The 20,196-nt window shown below is 41.1% G+C and overlaps 1 protein-coding gene and 2 long non-coding RNA genes across 3 annotated transcripts; 1 reads left to right on the top strand and 2 right to left on the bottom strand.

The window, feature by feature from the left end:
• Positions 1-227: 227 nt before the first annotated feature.
• Positions 228-1,453, bottom strand: LOC131312874 (uncharacterized). Its single transcript, XM_058340878.1, has 2 exons — positions 606-1,453; positions 228-489 (listed from the first exon to the last, which is right to left on the bottom strand). Exons 1-2 carry the CDS (start codon positions 1,257-1,259, stop codon positions 454-456), a joined length of 690 nt encoding a protein of 229 aa, XP_058196861.1. The 5' UTR covers positions 1,260-1,453; the 3' UTR covers positions 228-453.
• A 3,021-nt stretch (positions 1,454-4,474) lies between these two features.
• On the top strand, positions 4,475-6,901 carry LOC131312872 (uncharacterized). The gene is made up of 2 exons (XR_009196005.1): positions 4,475-4,884; positions 6,595-6,901. It is a non-coding gene; the product is annotated as an uncharacterized LOC131312872 (long non-coding RNA).
• A 745-nt stretch (positions 6,902-7,646) lies between these two features.
• LOC131312873 (uncharacterized) lies at positions 7,647-8,178 on the bottom strand. Its single transcript, XR_009196006.1, has 2 exons — positions 8,020-8,178; positions 7,647-7,890 (listed from the first exon to the last, which is right to left on the bottom strand). It is a non-coding gene; the product is annotated as an uncharacterized LOC131312873 (long non-coding RNA).
• Positions 8,179-20,196: the final 12,018 nt, after the last annotated feature.

Below are 20,196 nucleotides of genomic sequence, written 5' to 3'. Positions count from 1 at the left end.
TGCACACGCATCGCGTGCGGCCCGGCCTCTAGTATTTATTATTAGCAAATACGCACGATAGGTAGAAGGCATCATTCCAAAGTAAGAACAGGTTCAGCGATTTAAAGATTGTACACTGATGTTTTGCCTTCATTAAACTGCGATTTTGCCTTAATTATCATATCTTGTAATTAGCTTTTCTTATTATGCACGGGCAAAATTAACATAATCTATCAACATAACTAAAAGAAAACATACATAATGGTAGCAATAAATATGGAAAAAAAATATCCAAACTGAATGGTAACAAAAAAAAGAAACAACTCTTGGTACGATAATGCTAAATTTTGAAAATGAGTTATGATGACAGTCTCATACTCATATCTAAACTATTAAAGCACGATGAACTCCTAAAACAAAATAAATTGACAAATTCAAATAATTGGATAGCATGCAACTCCAAATGTTGTAGAGCTATAGTTCATCAAATTCCAATCTTCGCTTCACTACCTGCAAAAGGAACACATAAGAACATTTAATCGTTTGTTAGTGTATGATTTGTATTGAATTAAAAATTAACTGAATGGGTAACAAACAATTTTTTCTAAAAAAATATATATTATTACCTTCTGCAGAGGTTTTTTTCCCTGCTTCTCCTGTTGTTCTGTAAATTGTTGCTCCACTTCATCCAAAGCTTCCGAACATATGATATCAGACTCGATCTCCTCAAGCATAGCTCCCAATGCTCTCATATCCATGAAATTTAGTTTCAAGTTTTTAAAGATTGTTGCTTTAGGCCATGTGGGCAGGAGGTTATTAACTATAACCTGAACCAAATTCTCAATGTTTGGCTTGCTGCCTTTTTTCCTTAGACTATGAAATTGGTTTTCTTTATTTAGAATGTGTGCTCTCACAGTTGAGTTTGGCATCATTGGCCCTTGCTTAAACTCCATCCACAAATAGTGGACAGTATGCTCATCTTCTATCAAAGCATTCATCAAATGTGTAGCATTTTCTATAACATGTCTTTGAAATATTGTTCGCTTCACATGCATCCAGTTTGGTGATAAAAGGTCTACTATTTTTCCTATAAGGTATTGTTCACTTATATTTTCTCCAACATTTTGCAAGGCTCGACATGCCTCTATTTTTCGTTGAACAAAATTTTCAACTGGTAAGCCCTCCCTCTGACGTCTAGATTCAAAATCGTATACTGCATACAACATATCTAAGTGATCATTATGGCACAAACATGGAGGTGGCCTCATGAAAACATGCATAAAATGTTATATATACAATCATTTGAACCTAAAAGTTCTCAAGCGAAATAATTTACGACCTGTGTAAGTTTAAAAACTTATTTAGAATCTCTGTAGGGATAAAAAAGGTGTTCATAATCACGTACCGGTTTAACCTCTCCATAAATCGTATCTTTCATTTGAAGAATTTTTTTTAAAAAAAGAACAACACCAACTTGCATCGACTGTCAACATTTTATTTTTCTCACCCTCTATTCCCCCATCTTCATCGACTGTCAACATTTACATCAACTATAGATATATGTGCTTTTCAACATCAAATTGATATCCCGTAAAAAAAATTGAATTGTTGATGTTATGCACACCAATTGTTCAAAGGAATTACTCAACATTCCTGGGTGTTGGATTATGGTTTTCTTTTCCCTTGGTGCGAAGTGACCACAAATTAGACAGTTTTAGTTACTTGTGGTCTTTTGGTCTTTTGGTTTTGGGTTAGTGCTGAGCAAGCCGGACTCCATTGCCCCAAATTCATAAAAGTACCATGTATTCATAATTTTTTTGGGCCGAGTACCAAGTATTCATGTTAGTTTTACCTTTTAATTGACTGAACCTACCATGTTTTCCCCCACCATTTCTGTCTTAAGAGTGGATTTTTGTTTCATGATAAGTGAGTAGCCAACGTTGGGTAACGCATGCCGCTATTTAAATCGGGTGGTAGACTGCTGGTAGAGAATATACGTAATTCGCTGGGGTGCGTAATGAATTGTGCACACACAGATCGATCAAGGCATCATACAAGGAACGACAAGTAGTAAGAACTTGAGTTTACCATCCAACAGTAAAGATCATCCATTTATGGACGGACAATTGTACATAAGAAACATATACTACACTACTATCTCCGGGCCTGCTGGGTTATTTCTCAAACTACTTCCAACCCTTCAATCAATTTTGTTTTTGCGCCTCATGCTCGGGGATTGTCTATGTCTATCTTAGTTTTATAGGATAGGATGATATCTATTGTTGTTTCCCTTCATTTCCATGCTTTTCTGAAACTGATTAGTTGGTGTTCTATCGCACTATGTTGATTCTATGGGCCAAGCTTCTAACTTAGACGTGAGCAAGTAAAGCCAATTATAATTGTATTACCTCCATCAATGTCTTTCCATAATCTGATTCCTTCCTTTCACTTTGTTGAATTTGTTTAGACCAACTTTCAAACCAGGCATTAGAAATTTATTCTTCATTCAAGGGGCCCAAAAAAAAAATCTAAAGAAGGTAAGAATTTGGCAAGACGACTAAAACTCTTGCTAGAAGCCCGGAAACCTGTGATATTCACTTTTGATATTTAATGGTCTACAATTTGTGAATTCAATTATTGCTCCTACTATTACTTCAGTTCATAGTTTTAAATCGCGGTATCGGTCGCCGTCGCGGTATCGGTCGCGGTATATCGGTATCGGGACATATCGGTGATACGTCGTGGGAATCGGGTGTCGCGGTCGTGAATTTTTAAAAATCATCAGCAACATGTATAAAACTTGAAAAATATACTTTTGCCCCAAACATTGGCTTAAATTATCACATTTTAATTAATTTAAGACATGTAATAGCCCATTCTCTTCATGTGAAATATCCGATAATTTATCAAAACTCGCAAGTCAATAAGATTTTACAAATATGAGAAAAATGCAACATTATAAGTTTCGATATAATTGACATAAATAGCAAAAATAAGATGAAGACATTAAAATAAACACACCATAGAGGTTTTACATTACATAATCGCTAGGCATAACTAGTTTCAAGCTCATAGCTTTTAAGTCAAACATAATTTTGCTAATACAACTTCAATGCCAGAATGAATGACGTGGGGGTACCAATACGTACAAGAATGACGTGGAAGCAAATATATACATATGTGTGGAAGGAGCTCTGTTTTTTGATTTTTTCTGTTTTTTTTTTTTAGCTCTGTTTTTTGGTTTTTTCTGTTTTTTTTTTTTTTCCAGAACCGATACGCACCGGCCGTACCGGTCCAAAAATCGGTTACAGACCGATACGTATCGGGAACCGGCCGATACGCCTGTGAATTTCAATCTCACCGATATATCGGCCTATATCCGAACCGGGAATTGAAAATTCCGGTACGAACCGGCCGATACGTACCGTATCGGCCGATATTTAAAACTATGCTCCAGTTATCTTTACTTTTTTGAGTTATGTACAGATAAAATCATGACCTGTTAACAGATGTATGGGAGGGATCGGTACACTTGATTGATTGCTAAAGAAAAAAGAAAATACATTCAAAATGTCTTCCATAAAAGAAGATTGAAAACCACCAGCGAAGATTGAAAACCACCAGCCTAGACTGTAAATTAGATGGTAATGGACAATGTCCAGAGCTTGGTAAATATTTATGAAACCAAACCGAGTCTTATGTCCCAATCAATTGGGGTCGACTATATGAATTCTTTTTCTCCATTGAGCTTTGTCAAGGGCTACTTGTTCACTCAAACCCATTAGACTCATATCTTTGTGCACAATAACGTCTAAATATTTATAATTTATCAATATTTATAACTTTTTGTTGGGTTTTGTTTTCACCTCTAGATTTCTGTAGCTCTCAATTTCATGAGATGTAGTATACCTTGCTCCTTCTGGGGTGCAAAGAAATTCCACTATGAAACTCCAAATTTGTGTTGCTATGGTCGTAAAGTAGTATTCGGAAGTCCTTGCCTCCCAGAGTCTTTACACAAATTATAGATGTCCTAATGCGAACAAGGAAAAGAATTTCGTAGAAACATCCGAGCATATAATTGTGTCTTCTCTTTTACATCATTTTGGGTGAGATTGGATAAGGGGCTGACGTCTTCACAACAAGGTGTTTACATATTCTGTACACAAAGTTTGATAAGCAGACTCAATTCTTTATGCCATCAAAAAAGGCTTTAGTTTATGCAATTTCCTATCATTTATTTTTTTGGTCCCTTAAAACTTTTGGTGCATGTTTTGTAGTCTTTTTATGCTTTGTATATGAATTTGCGACTTTTTGGTTTCTTGATTGAGGTTTGAACAAAGAAAACCGAAGGTGAACATGAAATTAGGAAGTCAGGATTCATTGAACTGTTGGTGTGTGTTTTCCCCGGGAAAAATGTTGCTATGGTTTTTTGTAGAGACCCGTATTCTTTCTTTCTCTTATTATAAATGTCCGGTTTGTGGAGATGTACGGTGTGGATAAACGATGGGGCGTATGTACGGTAGGATATAAACGTGATTATGTGAGAGGTGCGCGTGTGAGTATGTGGTGCGAGAAGCGTGGGATTACTCCCCAACTCTATAATACTCTCCAGGAGAATTATTTCTCCCACTTTCCTCTCTCATTTCTCTCGGCAGTCTCTTTCTTTTCTCCTCTCGTCCGAATTCTTCTCTCTCACTCTCTCAACCAATAATTCACCAAAGCCACTTGAAATCTATACAAACCCACCGCCAATTTACCTACAAACCCACCGCCAATTTACCTTCCATCTTTGTAATTGAGCTTGAATTTCGTGGGTCTTGCTTGAAGGAGGAGTATTTGGTTGAATTTGAAGATTTGGCCATCAAGGGCTTGATTAATCTTGGGGTTTTGCTCTCCAAACTTGAGGTAGGGATTTCTTACACTTGTTATGCTTTTATATGATGTTTATGTACTTAGATTGTGCGTTATGATGTCGTTTGTGGCTGAAATTTTGAATTTGGGAAGTCTACTATTCGAATCTTCTGATTCCAGGAACAAAGTGCCGCACGGCACTTCTGAACCGCCGCACGGCATATCGTTAAACTGTACTGTTCACCAGGATTTTCAAATAGCCGTATGGCATCTTCCGTTCCGTCGTACGGCATATTATATTATCGTACGGCAAATCCCCTTTTCAAACAGCCGTAGGGCATTTTCGTTCCGCCGTACGGCATATTAATTAATCGTACAACGTATTGTTTAATCGAATGGCATATTATTTAATCGCACGGCTTTTCAATATGCCACACGGCCTTTCGAGCCCTTTTGGCACAACTTGGTTTATTCTGCTTCCGCTATTATTGTTTGAACCTCGTTCGCTTCCGGTACTTCCGTAACACAGCCTATAATAGTTATTTGAGTCACTAAGATTCTTGATCACTTGACTGTTCACATTCCAATGATTCACTGAACGTTTCCACTCATTGAACAATCGTTAAGCATCATCTTAGTTTCGTTGTCAATGGAAAACGTACCGTAAAGTTGGTTAGGATTACTGTAGACTATATGGGGCGTTGTAGTGAGTATTATGGGTACATGTGAGCATGTCTAGCAGGATCTCGTCCTCTTGGTTCGTTGAACTATTAGTTTCCAATGGCGTTCGTCATCTGAGGTTTAAGTGTCGATACTAGTGGGTGAAAAGCTGTTGAGTTACTTACGGATTAGAACATCGTGTAGGACATGGTGATATACTTGGGGAAATTGAGTGTATTTATTTATTAGTTGGTGTTATGATATGATTGATTGTTTGGAATGCTTTAGATTGTGATTGATTAATCGACTTGTGGATATAATGAGATTGGACACTATGGGTATCACCACTCGGTGGTGAGATGACCGGGCTAGACACTACGGGTATCACCATTCGGTAAAATGACCTAAATGGTGAGATGGCCGGGCTGAAAATGAATGGGTATCACCATGGACATTCGGTGAGATGACCAGAAACGAGCGAGACATGCGAAAACCTTGATTAATGTAATATGTGATTAATGGAAAAAGAAAAGAAATGTTGATTTTTATCAAATATACCTGTTTTAAAAGGAAAAGGTTTTTTTATTAAAAATCCTCCAGCTATTCTTGAGTAAATCAACGGTTTCCAGTATTTATGCACAGAATCAACGGACTCCGGCTATTCAAGCTCGAATCAACGGAGCTTAACCAATATAGGTCTTGTATTTCTCTACATTACATCTATTTGGAAACAAAGGATTTTTGGAAGAAGGATTATGACGACGGATGAAACAGATTTTGGTAACAAATGATATGAAAAGGAGAAGGATTGTGGAATCATACGCGAAATGTGGTGAAACGGTTGTTGGAAACCGAATATTGGTTTATTGTGATTGATGTGGGAAAGTTAATGGTTCTAGTTAGACATATGAGTTGATGGGTATTGCACATAGGATATCTAGAGTCCTTTGGCCATAGCGTGTTGTTCTTTGATTGTCATACGTACCTTGGGCATATCTGTTGTAGTTCACTCACTCTAGATGCATAACTCATTATATTTTCTTATAACTTGCATATAGATTTCTCTACTGGGCGCGTGTTTGCTCAAACCTACTATCATTTCAGGTACAACACAGGGGCAGTGACATGACGTGCATGGAGTGCATGACTGGCGTCTTTGTTTTAAAAGCTATTTTCAGGAGCTATCTATATGTTTGTAAAATAAATTGTATTGTATCGTACTATAATGCCTAATTTGGAACGTTGTATTTGTGGACAAGTTTGTGGAATTGGGTACCGTATTGTATTTTGGGGTATTGTATGTACTATTGTGAGGATTTTGTATTTCAAATGGTATTGTTATTTATGTTGAAAATCAAGGGCGTGACATTTCTTTTTTCCCTTGAACAACAATAGATTTTTGTTTACTAAATTGCATTTCTGCATTTATGCCATGGAATGTTGTGGGTATCATTTTCAATTATGGAACTGCTGCGATATATATTTTCAGTTATGAAACTGTTGTGGTTTTTTTCTCCTTCATTGTTCATTCACATGATTGCGCACATTTTTTATTACATTTTATGTTTATATATCTATTGCAGCTTGTGTTAGCTTTTTCCTTGAGACTTGTGATCATATGAAAGGAAGTTCTGGAGCAATCTTTTACATGATTTTGCTGATTTTAGGCATTCTGATTTGAAGTTTATCACACGTGTATAGAGATCTTTTTCATGAGATGAAGAGCAAGCGAGAAAAGGAAAAAGAAGAGCGTTGATTTGAAAACTGCATCTAATCTCTGACTTGAGTTGTCGGATAGTTGTCTCTCCATTTTGTAAAAACCATATCATGGTTATATGGAAATATTAATGGAGCAAATGAAAGCCACGACAACAAGTACAAGCGAAGATGCTAAAGTGTAGATCATTCAACTGTCCTAGGTAGGTTGTCAAAATGGAATTGAAAGTTAGTTATTCTTAGGTGAATTTCTATTGTCTGGTTTGGAAGACATGGTCATATATATTTGCTATGAGGTATTTTTTTAGGTGTCTAATTAGTTGTCTCCGAAACCGCTCTATATATATACACTAGTGAATGCTCGTGCCTGAAGGCACGGCGCAACACATTTTGAAGATAACTGAAGCTACAGGTCGAAAAATGAGTAAAGGGAGGACATGTTGAAAAAAATGGGTAGGAACAAAGTAAAATACGGTATATGTGCATGTCAAATCGAGGTGCAAAAAATATTCAAACACGTCAAAAATATCCCTAATCCGTAAATCACTCGGCACATGTAATAAAACCGAATATATATTTGTAAAACTTAACCTAACAAATAAAAATTCCTTATGAAATTCCCAATCTATTAACAAAGCTCTCATCATGACGACCCCATTGTTCCTTTGCCAGTCCTCGACATTTCTACATAAATAAGATTAAGAATTATTAAATCCATCACAGAATATGGACTGGTTTATGTGTAATCTAGATATGACAATGAAGAAAAAAGGACAACTTGTCACCCCGACAATCTTTGTAATCGTTTATTACCTTTGGAAAGATGCAAACGCTCTTCTGACCAATCAACTTTTAAAACAAAAGTCACCACAAAGGCACCATGGTCAAGACTCCCAGTTGGTGGAGCAGGAACAATGAACACGTATGAGCTCCCATAATATTGAGAAATATAGTCATTGAGTATTTGCAAGCCATTATTGTAGGGAGGTATTCCCGAGCAGATACATTTAGTTACCGAACACATGATGTTTGGGAACACGTGGTAAATACGACTAGACTTATCACCAGGCAGTATGAAGAACAGCGATATGGAACAATGACATGTGAAGTCCTTGGTCCACGCAATCTGTTCGGCTGAATAAAGGTCAATGACACGACAAGTCACTGGAGTAAACTATCTGTTCGGCAGATAGGAGACATTCTGATTACATTTGAACCAAGTTACATGTGAAGTCCTTGGTCCAGGTAGTCTGTTCGGCTATGAGACAGCCGAACAATGAAGGAGCTCTAATCGAGAGTAGGAGCAGAGGGAATACTCTGGAAGATTCCAGAGTAGTCATGTCCCATAAAGGGATAAAGACCCCAAGAATATAGGATCTGAGAAAGATACCCAACGAATATGGGATGTTCGGCTCTTAAAGAAAAAGAATCCTAAAAGGACTCTTTTCCATAAACTGATAAAGGAAACGAGACTCCTTGATATCATGGGTTTCCTATACGAGTTAGGAATCCTATGGCAACATGGATGCTTGAACAGCAAGCATCCATAAATCTATAAATATGAGATAAACCTAGAGGTAAAAGGTACGCAATACATTGCATTATTATTGCTTTCCTACTGATAATTAGGGTGGAGTTTTCTAGTACGTGATACTAACAAAAGCATCGGAGGGCCTTTGCCACGAGAGGCAAAGGTGCACTCACCCCCTGTCTATTTTGCAGATTAGGGTTCAGACGACGAGTTAGGGTTCCGGTGAAGAGGCACGAATAAGCCGTTGCGATCCAGTTGATTCGAAGTACCAATTGTTTTCATCCCCCTACAATTGGCGCCGTCTGTGGGAAACGAAAGAATTCCCTTTTGAAATACGACCATGGTGGAAGTAACTCCAGCAACACCGCATGAACCAAAAGATGTGTTAGATGGAGGAAGGGACAAATCACCACCTGGGGCTCCGAGAAAGCCCCAGGGTGGGCACAGGAGGAACACGAGTAAGGACCGCCCCCTTACCGTGCATCATAACTCCAAAAATAGAGAAGATGGAGAGACGGCTTCGAGATCCACGAGAAGGAGTAAATCCCATCAAAGGGATGAATCGATTGCACACTCCAGGAGTGTGCACCATAGCGACGACGTTCTTGACAGAAAGAGGCAAGAAGTCGAGGAGTATGCTCGTCTGATTAAAAAACGAGAGCATGAGATCAGAGAATTGGAAAGAATTAGGGAGCATCCGGAGGATTCTGGACTGTCTCGAAGAAATTCTAGAGGCAGTAGGTATGCTGTGGTACAATACAGAAAAACTCCTTCACAAGGAAGAAAGGGCAGAAGCAGGAGCAGAAGTCCTGTTATAGGGCGTCATGAGGCTTCTCCACGAAAAAGGAGAAGAAAAAGTAGAAGCCGAACACCAGAGAGAAGGACTTCTTCACGAAAAAGGAGGAGCAGAGACCGAGGTTCTACCCCCGAGGAAGAGGACACGAGAAAGCATCATCGAGACAGGTACGAGAGACCTGATGCTGATTGGGTCAAGGCTTCGGCCCACAAGTCAAAGGAGCAAGAGGATGGGACAGTAACTGCACGAGAAGCAGCGCGCAAGGCCCTGAGTAATATTGCAGCCTCCCCCTTTACAAAAAGGCTACAAGAAGCAAGATTGCCGAGCAGAGTGAAGCACGGAGCGTTCGTACTTTATGAGACAAATACGGATCCCGTAGCTCACATACAGCATTATCAACAGGCCATGTTTATGCATGAAGGGGATGATTCCATCTTGTGTAAGATGTTTCCCTCCAGTCTAGGCAAGGTGGCTTTATCCTGGTTTCATAAATTGGCCCCACGATCCATACAAGGATGGAGACAGTTGGCCGAGGAATTCACTGCTCGTTTCTTGACAAGCAGAAAGGCCCCAAAGACATTTGAGAGTCTTTCCACCATGAAACAGGAGGAGAACGAGCAAATTAGAGATTATGCAAAGAAATACTGGGAAACTTTCAACGAGATTGAAAGTTGCAGTGAAAAGTATGCAATTGCTACGTTCAAAACTGGTTTGCCTGTTCGGGGAGAGCTGCGCCGTTCATTGAATAAACATCCAGTAGCCACCTTGGCTAAATTGATGGAACGGATAGAGCAACACGCCAGAATGGAGGATGACATACTCCGTGAAGATGGCAGGGCGGTTGCCGAACAGCCGAAGGCACCTGCCAAAAAAGTGGATAAGCCAGAACCCAAGTCTTACAAAGACAGAAGGGAGTACGGGCAGGCTAAGAAAGAGCCATACAAGGACAAGCAAGCTCCTGACCCCAAGTCCTTCTTTTCTATCACTACGGTTTGGAAGGAGCCAATATACAGGATTCTTTATCGAATAAAGAATCAGCCATATTTTAAATGGCCCCCAAGTCTAGGTGGAGACAAAGATGCAAAACGTGCTACGAATCAGCACTGCAGTTATCACAAAGATTGGGGCCATATGACCGAGGATTGTGAGGTATACAAGAGGCACCTTGATGATTTGGTCTCTCGGGGCTATCTCAAGGAGTTTATCCAGGAGGACCCTAAAGAGAAAGGGAAGGCTATGGAGTTGGGTTACGAGCAACACCCTAAAGGCGTGATCCATATGATACATGGGTTGGCTGCACCTTATACGAGGAGTGAGGTGAGGCTGTTGCAAAGACAAGTCAAACACGATCAGCACGTGATGCGATTGGGAAACAAGAGAGGGCGAGAGACTAATGTATGCAATGAGAGCATGGCATTCAGTGATGATGATTTGGCGGAGGTCCAAATACCCCACAATGATGCATTGGTCGTAACCCTACGAGTTGGGGAATACGACATCGAAAGAATTCTAGTAGACTCGGGAAGTTGTACAGAGGTATTGTACTATGACGCATTCAAAAAGATGGGGCTGGCCCAATCAGACTTAGAACAGTCTACAACGCCTCTTATTGGGTTCGGTGCAGGAGCTGTCTGGCCCCTTGGAAAGGTGACGTTACCTGTTCGGGCCGGATCAGTAGTGTTGAGAACGGACTTTTTAGTGGTCGATGTCCCTTCTTCCTATAACGCAATTATAGGGAGGACATGGTTGCACAAGATGAGAGCAGTCTCCTCGACTTATCACCAGATGGTGAAATTCCCAAGGTCAAATGGGATTGAAGTCCTTAAAGGAAACCAGAAGGTGGCACAGCAATGCTTGATTTCCATCATCAAAACAGCCCCGAATGCCCACCATGTTCACACATTAGAAGTACCAGATCAACCAACCATCGAGGATGTTGGAAGAAGCCCGGCTGAAAAAGTGGTTGAGGGCCTGGAAAAGATTCAGATCAACGAGATTGATCCTGAAAGATATTTTTTAATTGGAGAATCACTACCAGCAAACGAAAAGGCTGAGTCGATAAGATTTCTAAAGGAGTATATTGATGTTTTTGCATGGGTGCCAGAGGAAATGCCCGGAGTGGATGCAGATGTGATCTGTCATCATTTAAACATTGACCCTCAGTACAAGCCGATCATTCAGAAAAAACGGAGGGCAGCCGTGCAGCATGTAGATGCTGTGATTGAAGAGGTCGATCGTTTATTGGAGGCCAAGGCAATACGTGAAGTCTATTACCCAGAATGGTTATCCAACACTGTTGTGGTAAAGAAGAAGAATGGAAAGTGGCGTGTCTGCGTGGACTTCACAGACCTGAACAAAGCATGTCCTAAGGACAGTTTTCCTTTGCCTAGGATTGACCAATTGGTTGATGCAACCTCTGGTTACGAGCGAATGAGTTTTCTCGATGCATATCGAGGATATCATCAGATTGCTATGTTTGAACCTGATTAAGAGAAGACTTCGTTCATCACACCACGAGGGTTATACTGTTACAGTGCATGCCGTTTGGGCTGAGAAATGCTGGGGCTACATACCAAAGACTTGCAACCATTATGTTCAAAAAGCTCATCGGGAAGACTTTGGAAGTTTACATAGATGATATGGTGGTAAAGAGTCGAGGAAAAGGAGGGCATATTTCTAATCTAAAGGAAGTATTCGAAATCCTGAGGAAGTATAAACTAAAACTCAACGCCTCGAAGTGTGCGTTTGGAGTTGGTTCAGGAAAATTCCTGGGCCATTTGGTAACTTTGAGAGGGATAGAGGCAAATCCCAATCAGATTGATGCCTTACAGAGACTACAAAGTCCCAAAACTACCAAGGAAGTCCAGAGGCTGACTGGAATGGCAGCAGCACTTAACAGATTCATCAGCAGGTCAAGTGACAAATGCGGACCCTTTTTTCAGCTACTGAAAAAGAGGGAGGGATTTAAATGGGGAGCAGAATGTGAGCAAGCTTTTCAGGATCTGAAGAAATACCTGGCCGAAGCCCCACTATTGTCAACTCCACAGCCAGGTGAGTCTTTAATTCTGTACTTGGCTGTTTCCGAGCGCGCAGTAAATGCAGTCTTGTTGAGGGATTTGGGGATCGAGCAAATCCCCATTTATTATGTTAGCAAGACATTGTTGGATGCAGAGACGAGATATCTGCCTCTAGAAAAACTTGTCCTGGCACTTAGGACAGCAACCAGGAAATTGCCACACTACTTCCAAAGCCATAAGGTTGTGGTTTATACTGAGTATCCATTAAAATCACTGCTTCGAAAGGCAGATTTCTCGGGAAGGATCTCGACGTGGTCAGTAGAGTTAAGTCAGTATGATCTCGAGTATCAGCCACGCACAGCAATTAAAGGCCAGGTGTTGGCTGATTTTGTGGCAGAGTTTTCCCCCTCTGTTGCTCCCTTGCCTCCTACGAGAAAGGAACAGGCAGCTAAGACATCATCCTTGAAGGATCAACCCGTAGCCGAACAGGATCCCAAAGAATGGAAGTTATTCGTTGATGGATCAGCGTGTAATACTGGTTCTGGAATTGGAATTGTCCTCTTTCCTCCTCAAGGAGTTCTGATTGAACTCTCTGTTCGGCTTGGATTCAGTGCGTCGAATAATGTGGCTGAATATGAAGCACTCTTGGCTAGATTAAGAAGTGCAAAGACCCTTAAAGCAGAACGGGTCAGGGTGTATTGTGATTCACAGCTCGTTGTGAATCAACTGTCCGGCGAGTACGAGACTCGGAATGAAAGGATGGCAGCCTACGTGCAGGCAGCAAAAGACTTGCTTGATACCTTCGAGAGGGTATATATTGAGCAAATAAGTTCTGGACAGAATGCTCATGCAGATTCTTTAGCTTGGTTGGCTGCAGCAGTACCAACAGAGTTCAAAAGAAGGGTGGCAGTAGAATATCTAAATGAGCCGAGCATTGGGAGGAGTGTAGACCTGGTCTTGGACGTGAACCAAGGACCAAGTTGGATGGACCCAATAATGGAGTTCTTACGAGACGAGATACTCCCTTCTGATAAAAAGGAGGCCCACAAAATAAGAGTCAAATCTGCTAGGTTTTGGCTGTCCCCAGAGGGTAAGTTGTATAAGAAATCCTTTACAGGTCCCTATTTGCTATGCGTACATCCTGAGATGGTACAGAAGTTCCTTCATGAGATCCACGAGGGAACATGTGGGAGCCATGCTGGAGGAAGATCCATTGCCCACCGAGCAATTACTCAAGGCTACTGGTGGCCACACATGCAAGAAGATGCAAAGGTTTATGTAAAGATTTGTGAGAAGTGCCAAAAATTCTCACCAATGATTCGAACACCTGCCGAGGATCTGGTGCCTTTGACGAGTCCCTGGCCTTTTGCCCAATGGGGAATGGATATCGTGGGCCCATTGCATAAAGCAACTGGGAATCGAAAATTCCTGCTTGTAGCAACTGATTATTTTACGAAGTGGATTGAGGCAGAACCATTGGCCAAAATCACTGAACCTATGATAGAAAGGTTCGTGTGGAAAAGCATCATCACTCGCTTTGGGGTCCCTTATTCATTGATTACAGACAATGGATCCCAATTTCAGAAGAAATTCAAGGCTTTTTGTGCCCAGTATGGAATACGAAATTATTACTCGACTTCGGCCTACCCTCAGAGTAATGGGCAAGCAGAGGCATCCAATAAAACTATCCTAGATGGGATAAAGAAGAGATTGGACAAAGCAAAGGGAAAATGGCCTGATGAGTTACCGTTAGTTTTGTGGGCTCACCGAACAACGCCCAGGAGGTCTACGGGAGAGACCCCCTATTCGTTGGCATTTGGAACAGAGGCTGTCATACCTCTGGAAGTGGGTCTGCCGACCAACAGGACAGCTTTGGTTGAAAGTGGAGGCAATGACAGGGCCCTTGAAATCGAGCTTGATCTTGCCGAGGAGAAGAGAGAAAAGGCCTTGGTACATCTTGCTTCTTACCAAGAACAGCTGATGAAAAGCTACAACAAACATGTTCATCCTAGAGAATTTGGTGTTGGGGACCTTGTGCTACGAAAAGTGCTCGGCAACACCAAGGTGGCAAATGAAGGCAAGCTGGGGGCCAACTGGGAAGGCCCGTATAGAGTAACTGAGATTGTGGGCATAGGAGCCTATAAATTGGCAGATCTGGATGGTGATCCAATTCCGAGGCTTTGGAATGTTCATAATTTACGAAAGTTCTTTGTTTAGAAGTATTAAATTCTGTTTTGGATTTACACTACGTAATTGTGTGGGAATTACGAATATAATTCCTTTGTTCTAGTTTTGATTATTTTTGCAAAGGGTACGAGTAACGCCCTCTTGCGTTTTACAGATTATGAATAAAATCACTTCTTTCGAATAACTGTTGTGGTATTTAAATACGAACTACGAGTTTGGTTCTCCTTATTCGTATTGGGGAGCAGGGTATACCTTTTGAGTATGTGAAACTTAAAAGTTTTATACATTTTTAAGTACGTGACACTTAACGAATACAAGTACGAAACACTTGTATAGAATCCCAAGTATGTGAAACCTGGGTATACATTTGAACGCAAGTATGAAGACACTTGTATATATTTTCTTAAAGTACGTGATACTTAGCAAGTATGAAAATACTTGTATGTTTTCTTTTAAAAATACAAGTACGAAATACTTGTATGGAAGTTCAAAAGTACGAGATACTTATATGGTATTTTAAGTACGTGATACTTGAGAAACTATATTGGCTTGACTTAAATGTAAGCCACATTTAGTTTAAGTACGTGAAACTTATGTTTCTAAGTATGTGAAACTTGATGAAAACCTTCTATGATCAAGTGTTTGTATGACAACACTTGAAAGACTTTTAAAACATTTATTTACGAGAAACTTAAAAATAACTAAGTACGTGAAACTTAGAAGAATTACATAGTACGAAAAACACTTGTATGTTCTGTTGCAAATTATATGTTTGCTCTTAAGTACGTGAGACTTAAGGAACAAATTGTATGTTTGTTCTGGCCCTTAAAGTATGTGAAACTTGCATAAAGACAATCAACAGTACGAAATACTTGAGATTAAAACAGTGCATCCGAACAGATGCACAAAACAAAGGCGAGCCGAGCAAGTGCCACGAAGGGCCGAATACCTGTATTATCCAGAGTATTACCAAAAGAAAGTACTGGTACCACGCAGGGTTTGAAAGCTACGGTCACGCAGGACCAGCTCAACTGTTCTAAAGAAAGTCTTTTTTCAAAACCTACCAAAGGTTTAGTCCAGGTTTTGGACATCTGAGTTTGCCCTGTCAGGTTCTTCAGTCGTGACATCTCCTACAGTCACATTTTCCTCCAAGTTGATAGGTTCAGGATTTGAATCTCGAACAGGAGACTGGACAGTCTGAGATCCAGAGGGAATATCTTCTTCCATGCCAGTAAAGTCTTCAATTTGTTGTTCAAAGTCATCTTCCAGAGGAACTTCTTGCTCTTGGGAAGCTGCGGCACGGCTGCTAGGTAGTTCATTGTCAGTCCAGAGAGGAGAGTCCTCAGCAACGCCAACTTTAGTTAAACAAGTTTCCCAGCAAGCAATCCAAATCTGATCTTGGATAGCAGGAATCTGTTCAACATAGTTAGCAGTTGTGGTGTCGAATCCCTTCTGGTACCCTTCTTCATATGCAGCTTTCTTGGCATTGTCAATCTCTGATAGAGCCTGGTTGAGACTCTCTTCGGCAACTTCAAGTTTTTCTTTAGTTTGGTTGAAATCAGACTTGGCTTTGTCTCTTTCTCTTTCCAACCTGGCGATTGTTCTGAGCATTTGGGTGTTGTCATTCATCAGCCTGACTCTTTCAGCATCAGCTTCTTCGTATTTCTTACCCAGAGTAACCATCTTTTGAATAAACTGACAAAAGAATCAAATAGTCAGAAACAGTTGTAGCAATACAAGTTCGATAGCAAATACACGTATCGACCTTACAAAGAAAAAACAAATACCAAATACCTTGATGCCGCTGACAAGTCCAGTAGAAACGAGCCGATCGGGTGCAGATGCATTTTCTTTTTGCATATCTACTGGGAGCAGCAATCCTTGAGCTAAGGCAAGTGCGGTTTCAAATGAACCAGCACTATCCCCGACGTGAACGGGACGGTCCCCCCTAGTGAAAGGAGGAGTCCACGTCTGAGGGAGGACTTGAGTGGTTGGTGAGATGGGATGATGAGTTTCGGTATTTACTTGTGTGGTAGTACCATCTTGATTATCTACCCTTGGGCGTTTGTCTCTATGGAGGTCAGCAGTCTCTGTAGTAGCGTCCACTTCTCGAGGAGAAGATGACGACCGTGCGGACCCCCCCTATTACGACGAGATCGTGGGGGAGGGGCCCCAGTTGAGGCCACCCGCCCAGTCCCACGTCCCCGAGAAGAGACGGTGACGAGGGAGCTGAGATTTAGGGGTTGGCGTGTCATAATGCTAGAAATAGGAGGAGATGCAGAATAACCTGAAGACGAGGATTGGCTAGTCACACAGATCGGAGCTGGCTGTTCGGGTAATGGTAGAAAGGAGGCCTGACTCCGTGAGGATCTTCGAACTCTTACTCGTGGTAACGGAATTCCTTCGGAAATTGGGACTTCACCCAGTTGGCCGGCTACTGTCACTCCAACGTTAGCTCTGGTACTCCTAAGCTGGGAAGCAGTGGAGGTGGAAGCAGTACTGGTGCTGGGGTGAGCGAGCCTTCTGTCTATAACCCCTCTATATGAAGGGTCGTATCCCAGAAGTACTTCTGCGTTACGACCCCGACCAGCTGTAGAAGTGCCAGGTTCGCCTGTATATTTTAGAACCTTGTTGATGTCCTCTGTTCAGATTTAGCTCGGAACGCGTTTGGGACGATAGTTAGCGTTTTCAGCTGTCAGATCAAAATTGTAACAGCAAGATTAGACACATGTAAAGGCTATGAGAAAGCGGTAAACGAAAAAATTACAAATTTATTGAAAGAGGAGTATTACGTGGGTATCCCCATATGTGGGGGCAGTGGAGTCCCACCACTTGACCATCCTCTCCTAATGGCTCGAAAGCTCCAGTAACGTATAAGAAGTCAATCTCATGATCCCGAGCAGAATCCGGTAGGTTGAGCACGAGACGCTTTTCTGCCCTTCTTACTTTGAAATAGAAGGTGTTATATTCAGGGTTTAGTACAATACTGTACCACCACTGAATGTCCCAGATCCCTAGCTGGGTCCCTAGAATCCAATTTAAAGCAATTACTCCATTTATCAGCCTAAAAACATTTGTTGATACTTGCATAGGAGTAAGGCGGTACCAATTTAGGATCTGACGAAGGAGTGGATGAAGGGGAAAACGGACTCCTCCTTCAACAATTGCTACGATAGGGATACACATTCTGTCCCATGAGCCACTATCCCTATCTACTCCTAGAGGGGCAAGTTCGAGACCTACGTTATCAGGAACATTGTAATCCGTCCTAAACGTCGCCATTGCGGCGGGGGTATCACAGAATTTCCTAAACTTACTGGGTCTAGGAGGGGTGTCATGTTCATCCGCCATGGATATACTCGAAGAAAACGTAAATGTAAGAATGGGCGTGATTGAAACCCTAGAAATGACCACAATCTGAGAATGAAATCTCAGATGAAAACCTAAGCAGAAGAAATGGAGTTAGAACGAGAGTCTTACAACGATACCGTGACGATTTCTTGGAATACAATCGAATTTGCAGATGGCGGCGATGGCGGAAAGCTTAGGACTGAAAGTTCGAATGTTTTGGATAAAAAACCAAAAAAAGCCCTTTCAGTGGTTTAAAGGTGAGAGACGGAGACGAAACGTCTCCTCTCACGCCGTTACAGGTAAAAGTAACGGAAAGCAGAAACCGTTCTGACGCCGTTTCATAGAACGTCAGTTCGAAATTAATGCTAGGCATACGAAACGTGCCACGTAAAGTCATTACCTCGAGATGGTATAATGACAGAGGCGCCAAAAGGCATCAATGAGATATTGAAATTATGACTGCACGGGATCAAAAGGGTTTGGTCTAGATAGAATTCTGTTTCTAAGCATCATATATTGCCCCCGAACAGTGGTAAATACATGAAGCTGGGGAGCAATTGTAGGGAGGTATTCCCGAGCAGATACATTTAGTTACCGAACACGTGATGTTTGGGAACACGTGGTAAATACGACTAGACTTATCACCAGGCAGTATGAAGAACAGCGATATGGAACAATGACATGTGAAGTCCTTGGTCCACGCAATCTGTTCGGCTGAATAAAGGTCAATGACACGACAAGTCACTGGAGTAAACTATCTGTTCGGCAGATATGAGACATTCTGATTACATTTGAACCAAGTTACATGTGAAGTCCTTGGTCCAGGTAGTCTGTTCGGCTATGAGACAGCCGAACAAGGAAGGAGCTCTAATCGAGAGTAGGAGCAGAGGGAATACTCTGGAAGATTCCAGAGTAGTCATGTCCCATAAAGGGATAAAGACCCCAAGAATATAGGATCTGAGAAAGATACCCAACGAATATGGGATGTTCGGCTCTAAAAGGAAAAGAATCCTAAAAGGACTCTTTTCCATAAACTGATAAAGGAAACGAGACTCCTTGATATCCTGGGTTTCCTATACGAGTTAGGAATCCTATGGCAACATGGATGCTTGGACAGCAAGCATCCATAAATCTATAAATATGAGATAAACCTAGAGGTAAAAGGTACGCAATACATTGCATTATTATTGCTTTCCTACTGATAATTAGGGTGGAGTTTTCTAGTACGTGATACTAACAAAAGCATCGGAGGGCCTTTGCCACGAGAGGCAAAGGTGCACTCACCCCCTGTCTATTTTGCAGATTAGGGTTCAGACGACGAGTTAGGGTTCCGGTGAAGAGGCACGAATAAGCCGTTGCGATCCAGTTGATTCGAAGTACCAATTGTTTTCATCCCCTTACAATTATCCTGGCAAAACAATAAGCAAATAAAGGTACTGCAATATTATTTCAATTCTATACAATGTAATTTATATCAAACTTTTAAGTATTTACCTTTAACATGAAGATAAATATTGCCTTCGTATCCTCTTGCAAGAGTTCTATTGAGCCAGTGGAGTCTTTCACGACCACTTGACATTATACCTAAAATGCATGCGAATATTTCAATCGTTTTGGTTGTGTTACATCTAAGTTATAGTAAAAAATGAATACCTGGTTACGGTTTCGACATCTTCTCGTCCGCATTGATTACACACAAACCAGCCGTACTGATCTTGAACTTGCCTAAAGCATGTTTTGCATAAATCTTGTTTTCCCGAAATAGCCATTGCCCACATGTGCACGCTCATACCCGTGAATATTCTTCTCCATTGGCCACATGTGTTGGATTCCGTTTGCTAGCCATTGTCTCTAATTCGTCGTACCCTGTTAAGAATCAAAAAACATGATCGCTTCAAACAAAAGCACCCTCACTCTGCCCCTTTGAAATCATAATTGATGAGTGTTTTCTTAAATGAGCCTAAGGACATAGGTTACTGGTTTGAGAATATGCAAGACTCTTACTATAGCTTTTGAGTAGAAATCCATTTAAGCTCATTATAGCACTTGATTTGAAAAAGTGAATACACATTAGAGGGTTAGTGAAGGCAAAAATCACTAACTTTCAT

The sequence above is a fragment of the Rhododendron vialii genome, chromosome 13a (genome assembly GCF_030253575.1).
Source record: "Rhododendron vialii isolate Sample 1 chromosome 13a, ASM3025357v1".
Lineage (NCBI taxonomy): Eukaryota > Viridiplantae > Streptophyta > Magnoliopsida > Ericales > Ericaceae > Rhododendron > Rhododendron vialii.
The sequence above is the reverse complement of the archived record's forward strand: the minus strand, read 5'-3'. Positions and strand labels throughout refer to the sequence as shown.

Excerpts from the sequence above, each read along its gene's own strand:
- LOC131312874 (XM_058340878.1), bottom strand. The coding sequence starts at position 1,259 with ATGCATGTTTTCATGAGGCCACCTCCATGTTTGTGCCATAATGATCAC. Across the intron at positions 490-605 it reads GAAAAAAACCTCTGCAGAAG|GTAGTGAAGCGAAGATTGGA; the intron begins GTAATAATATAT and ends TTCCTTTTGCAG.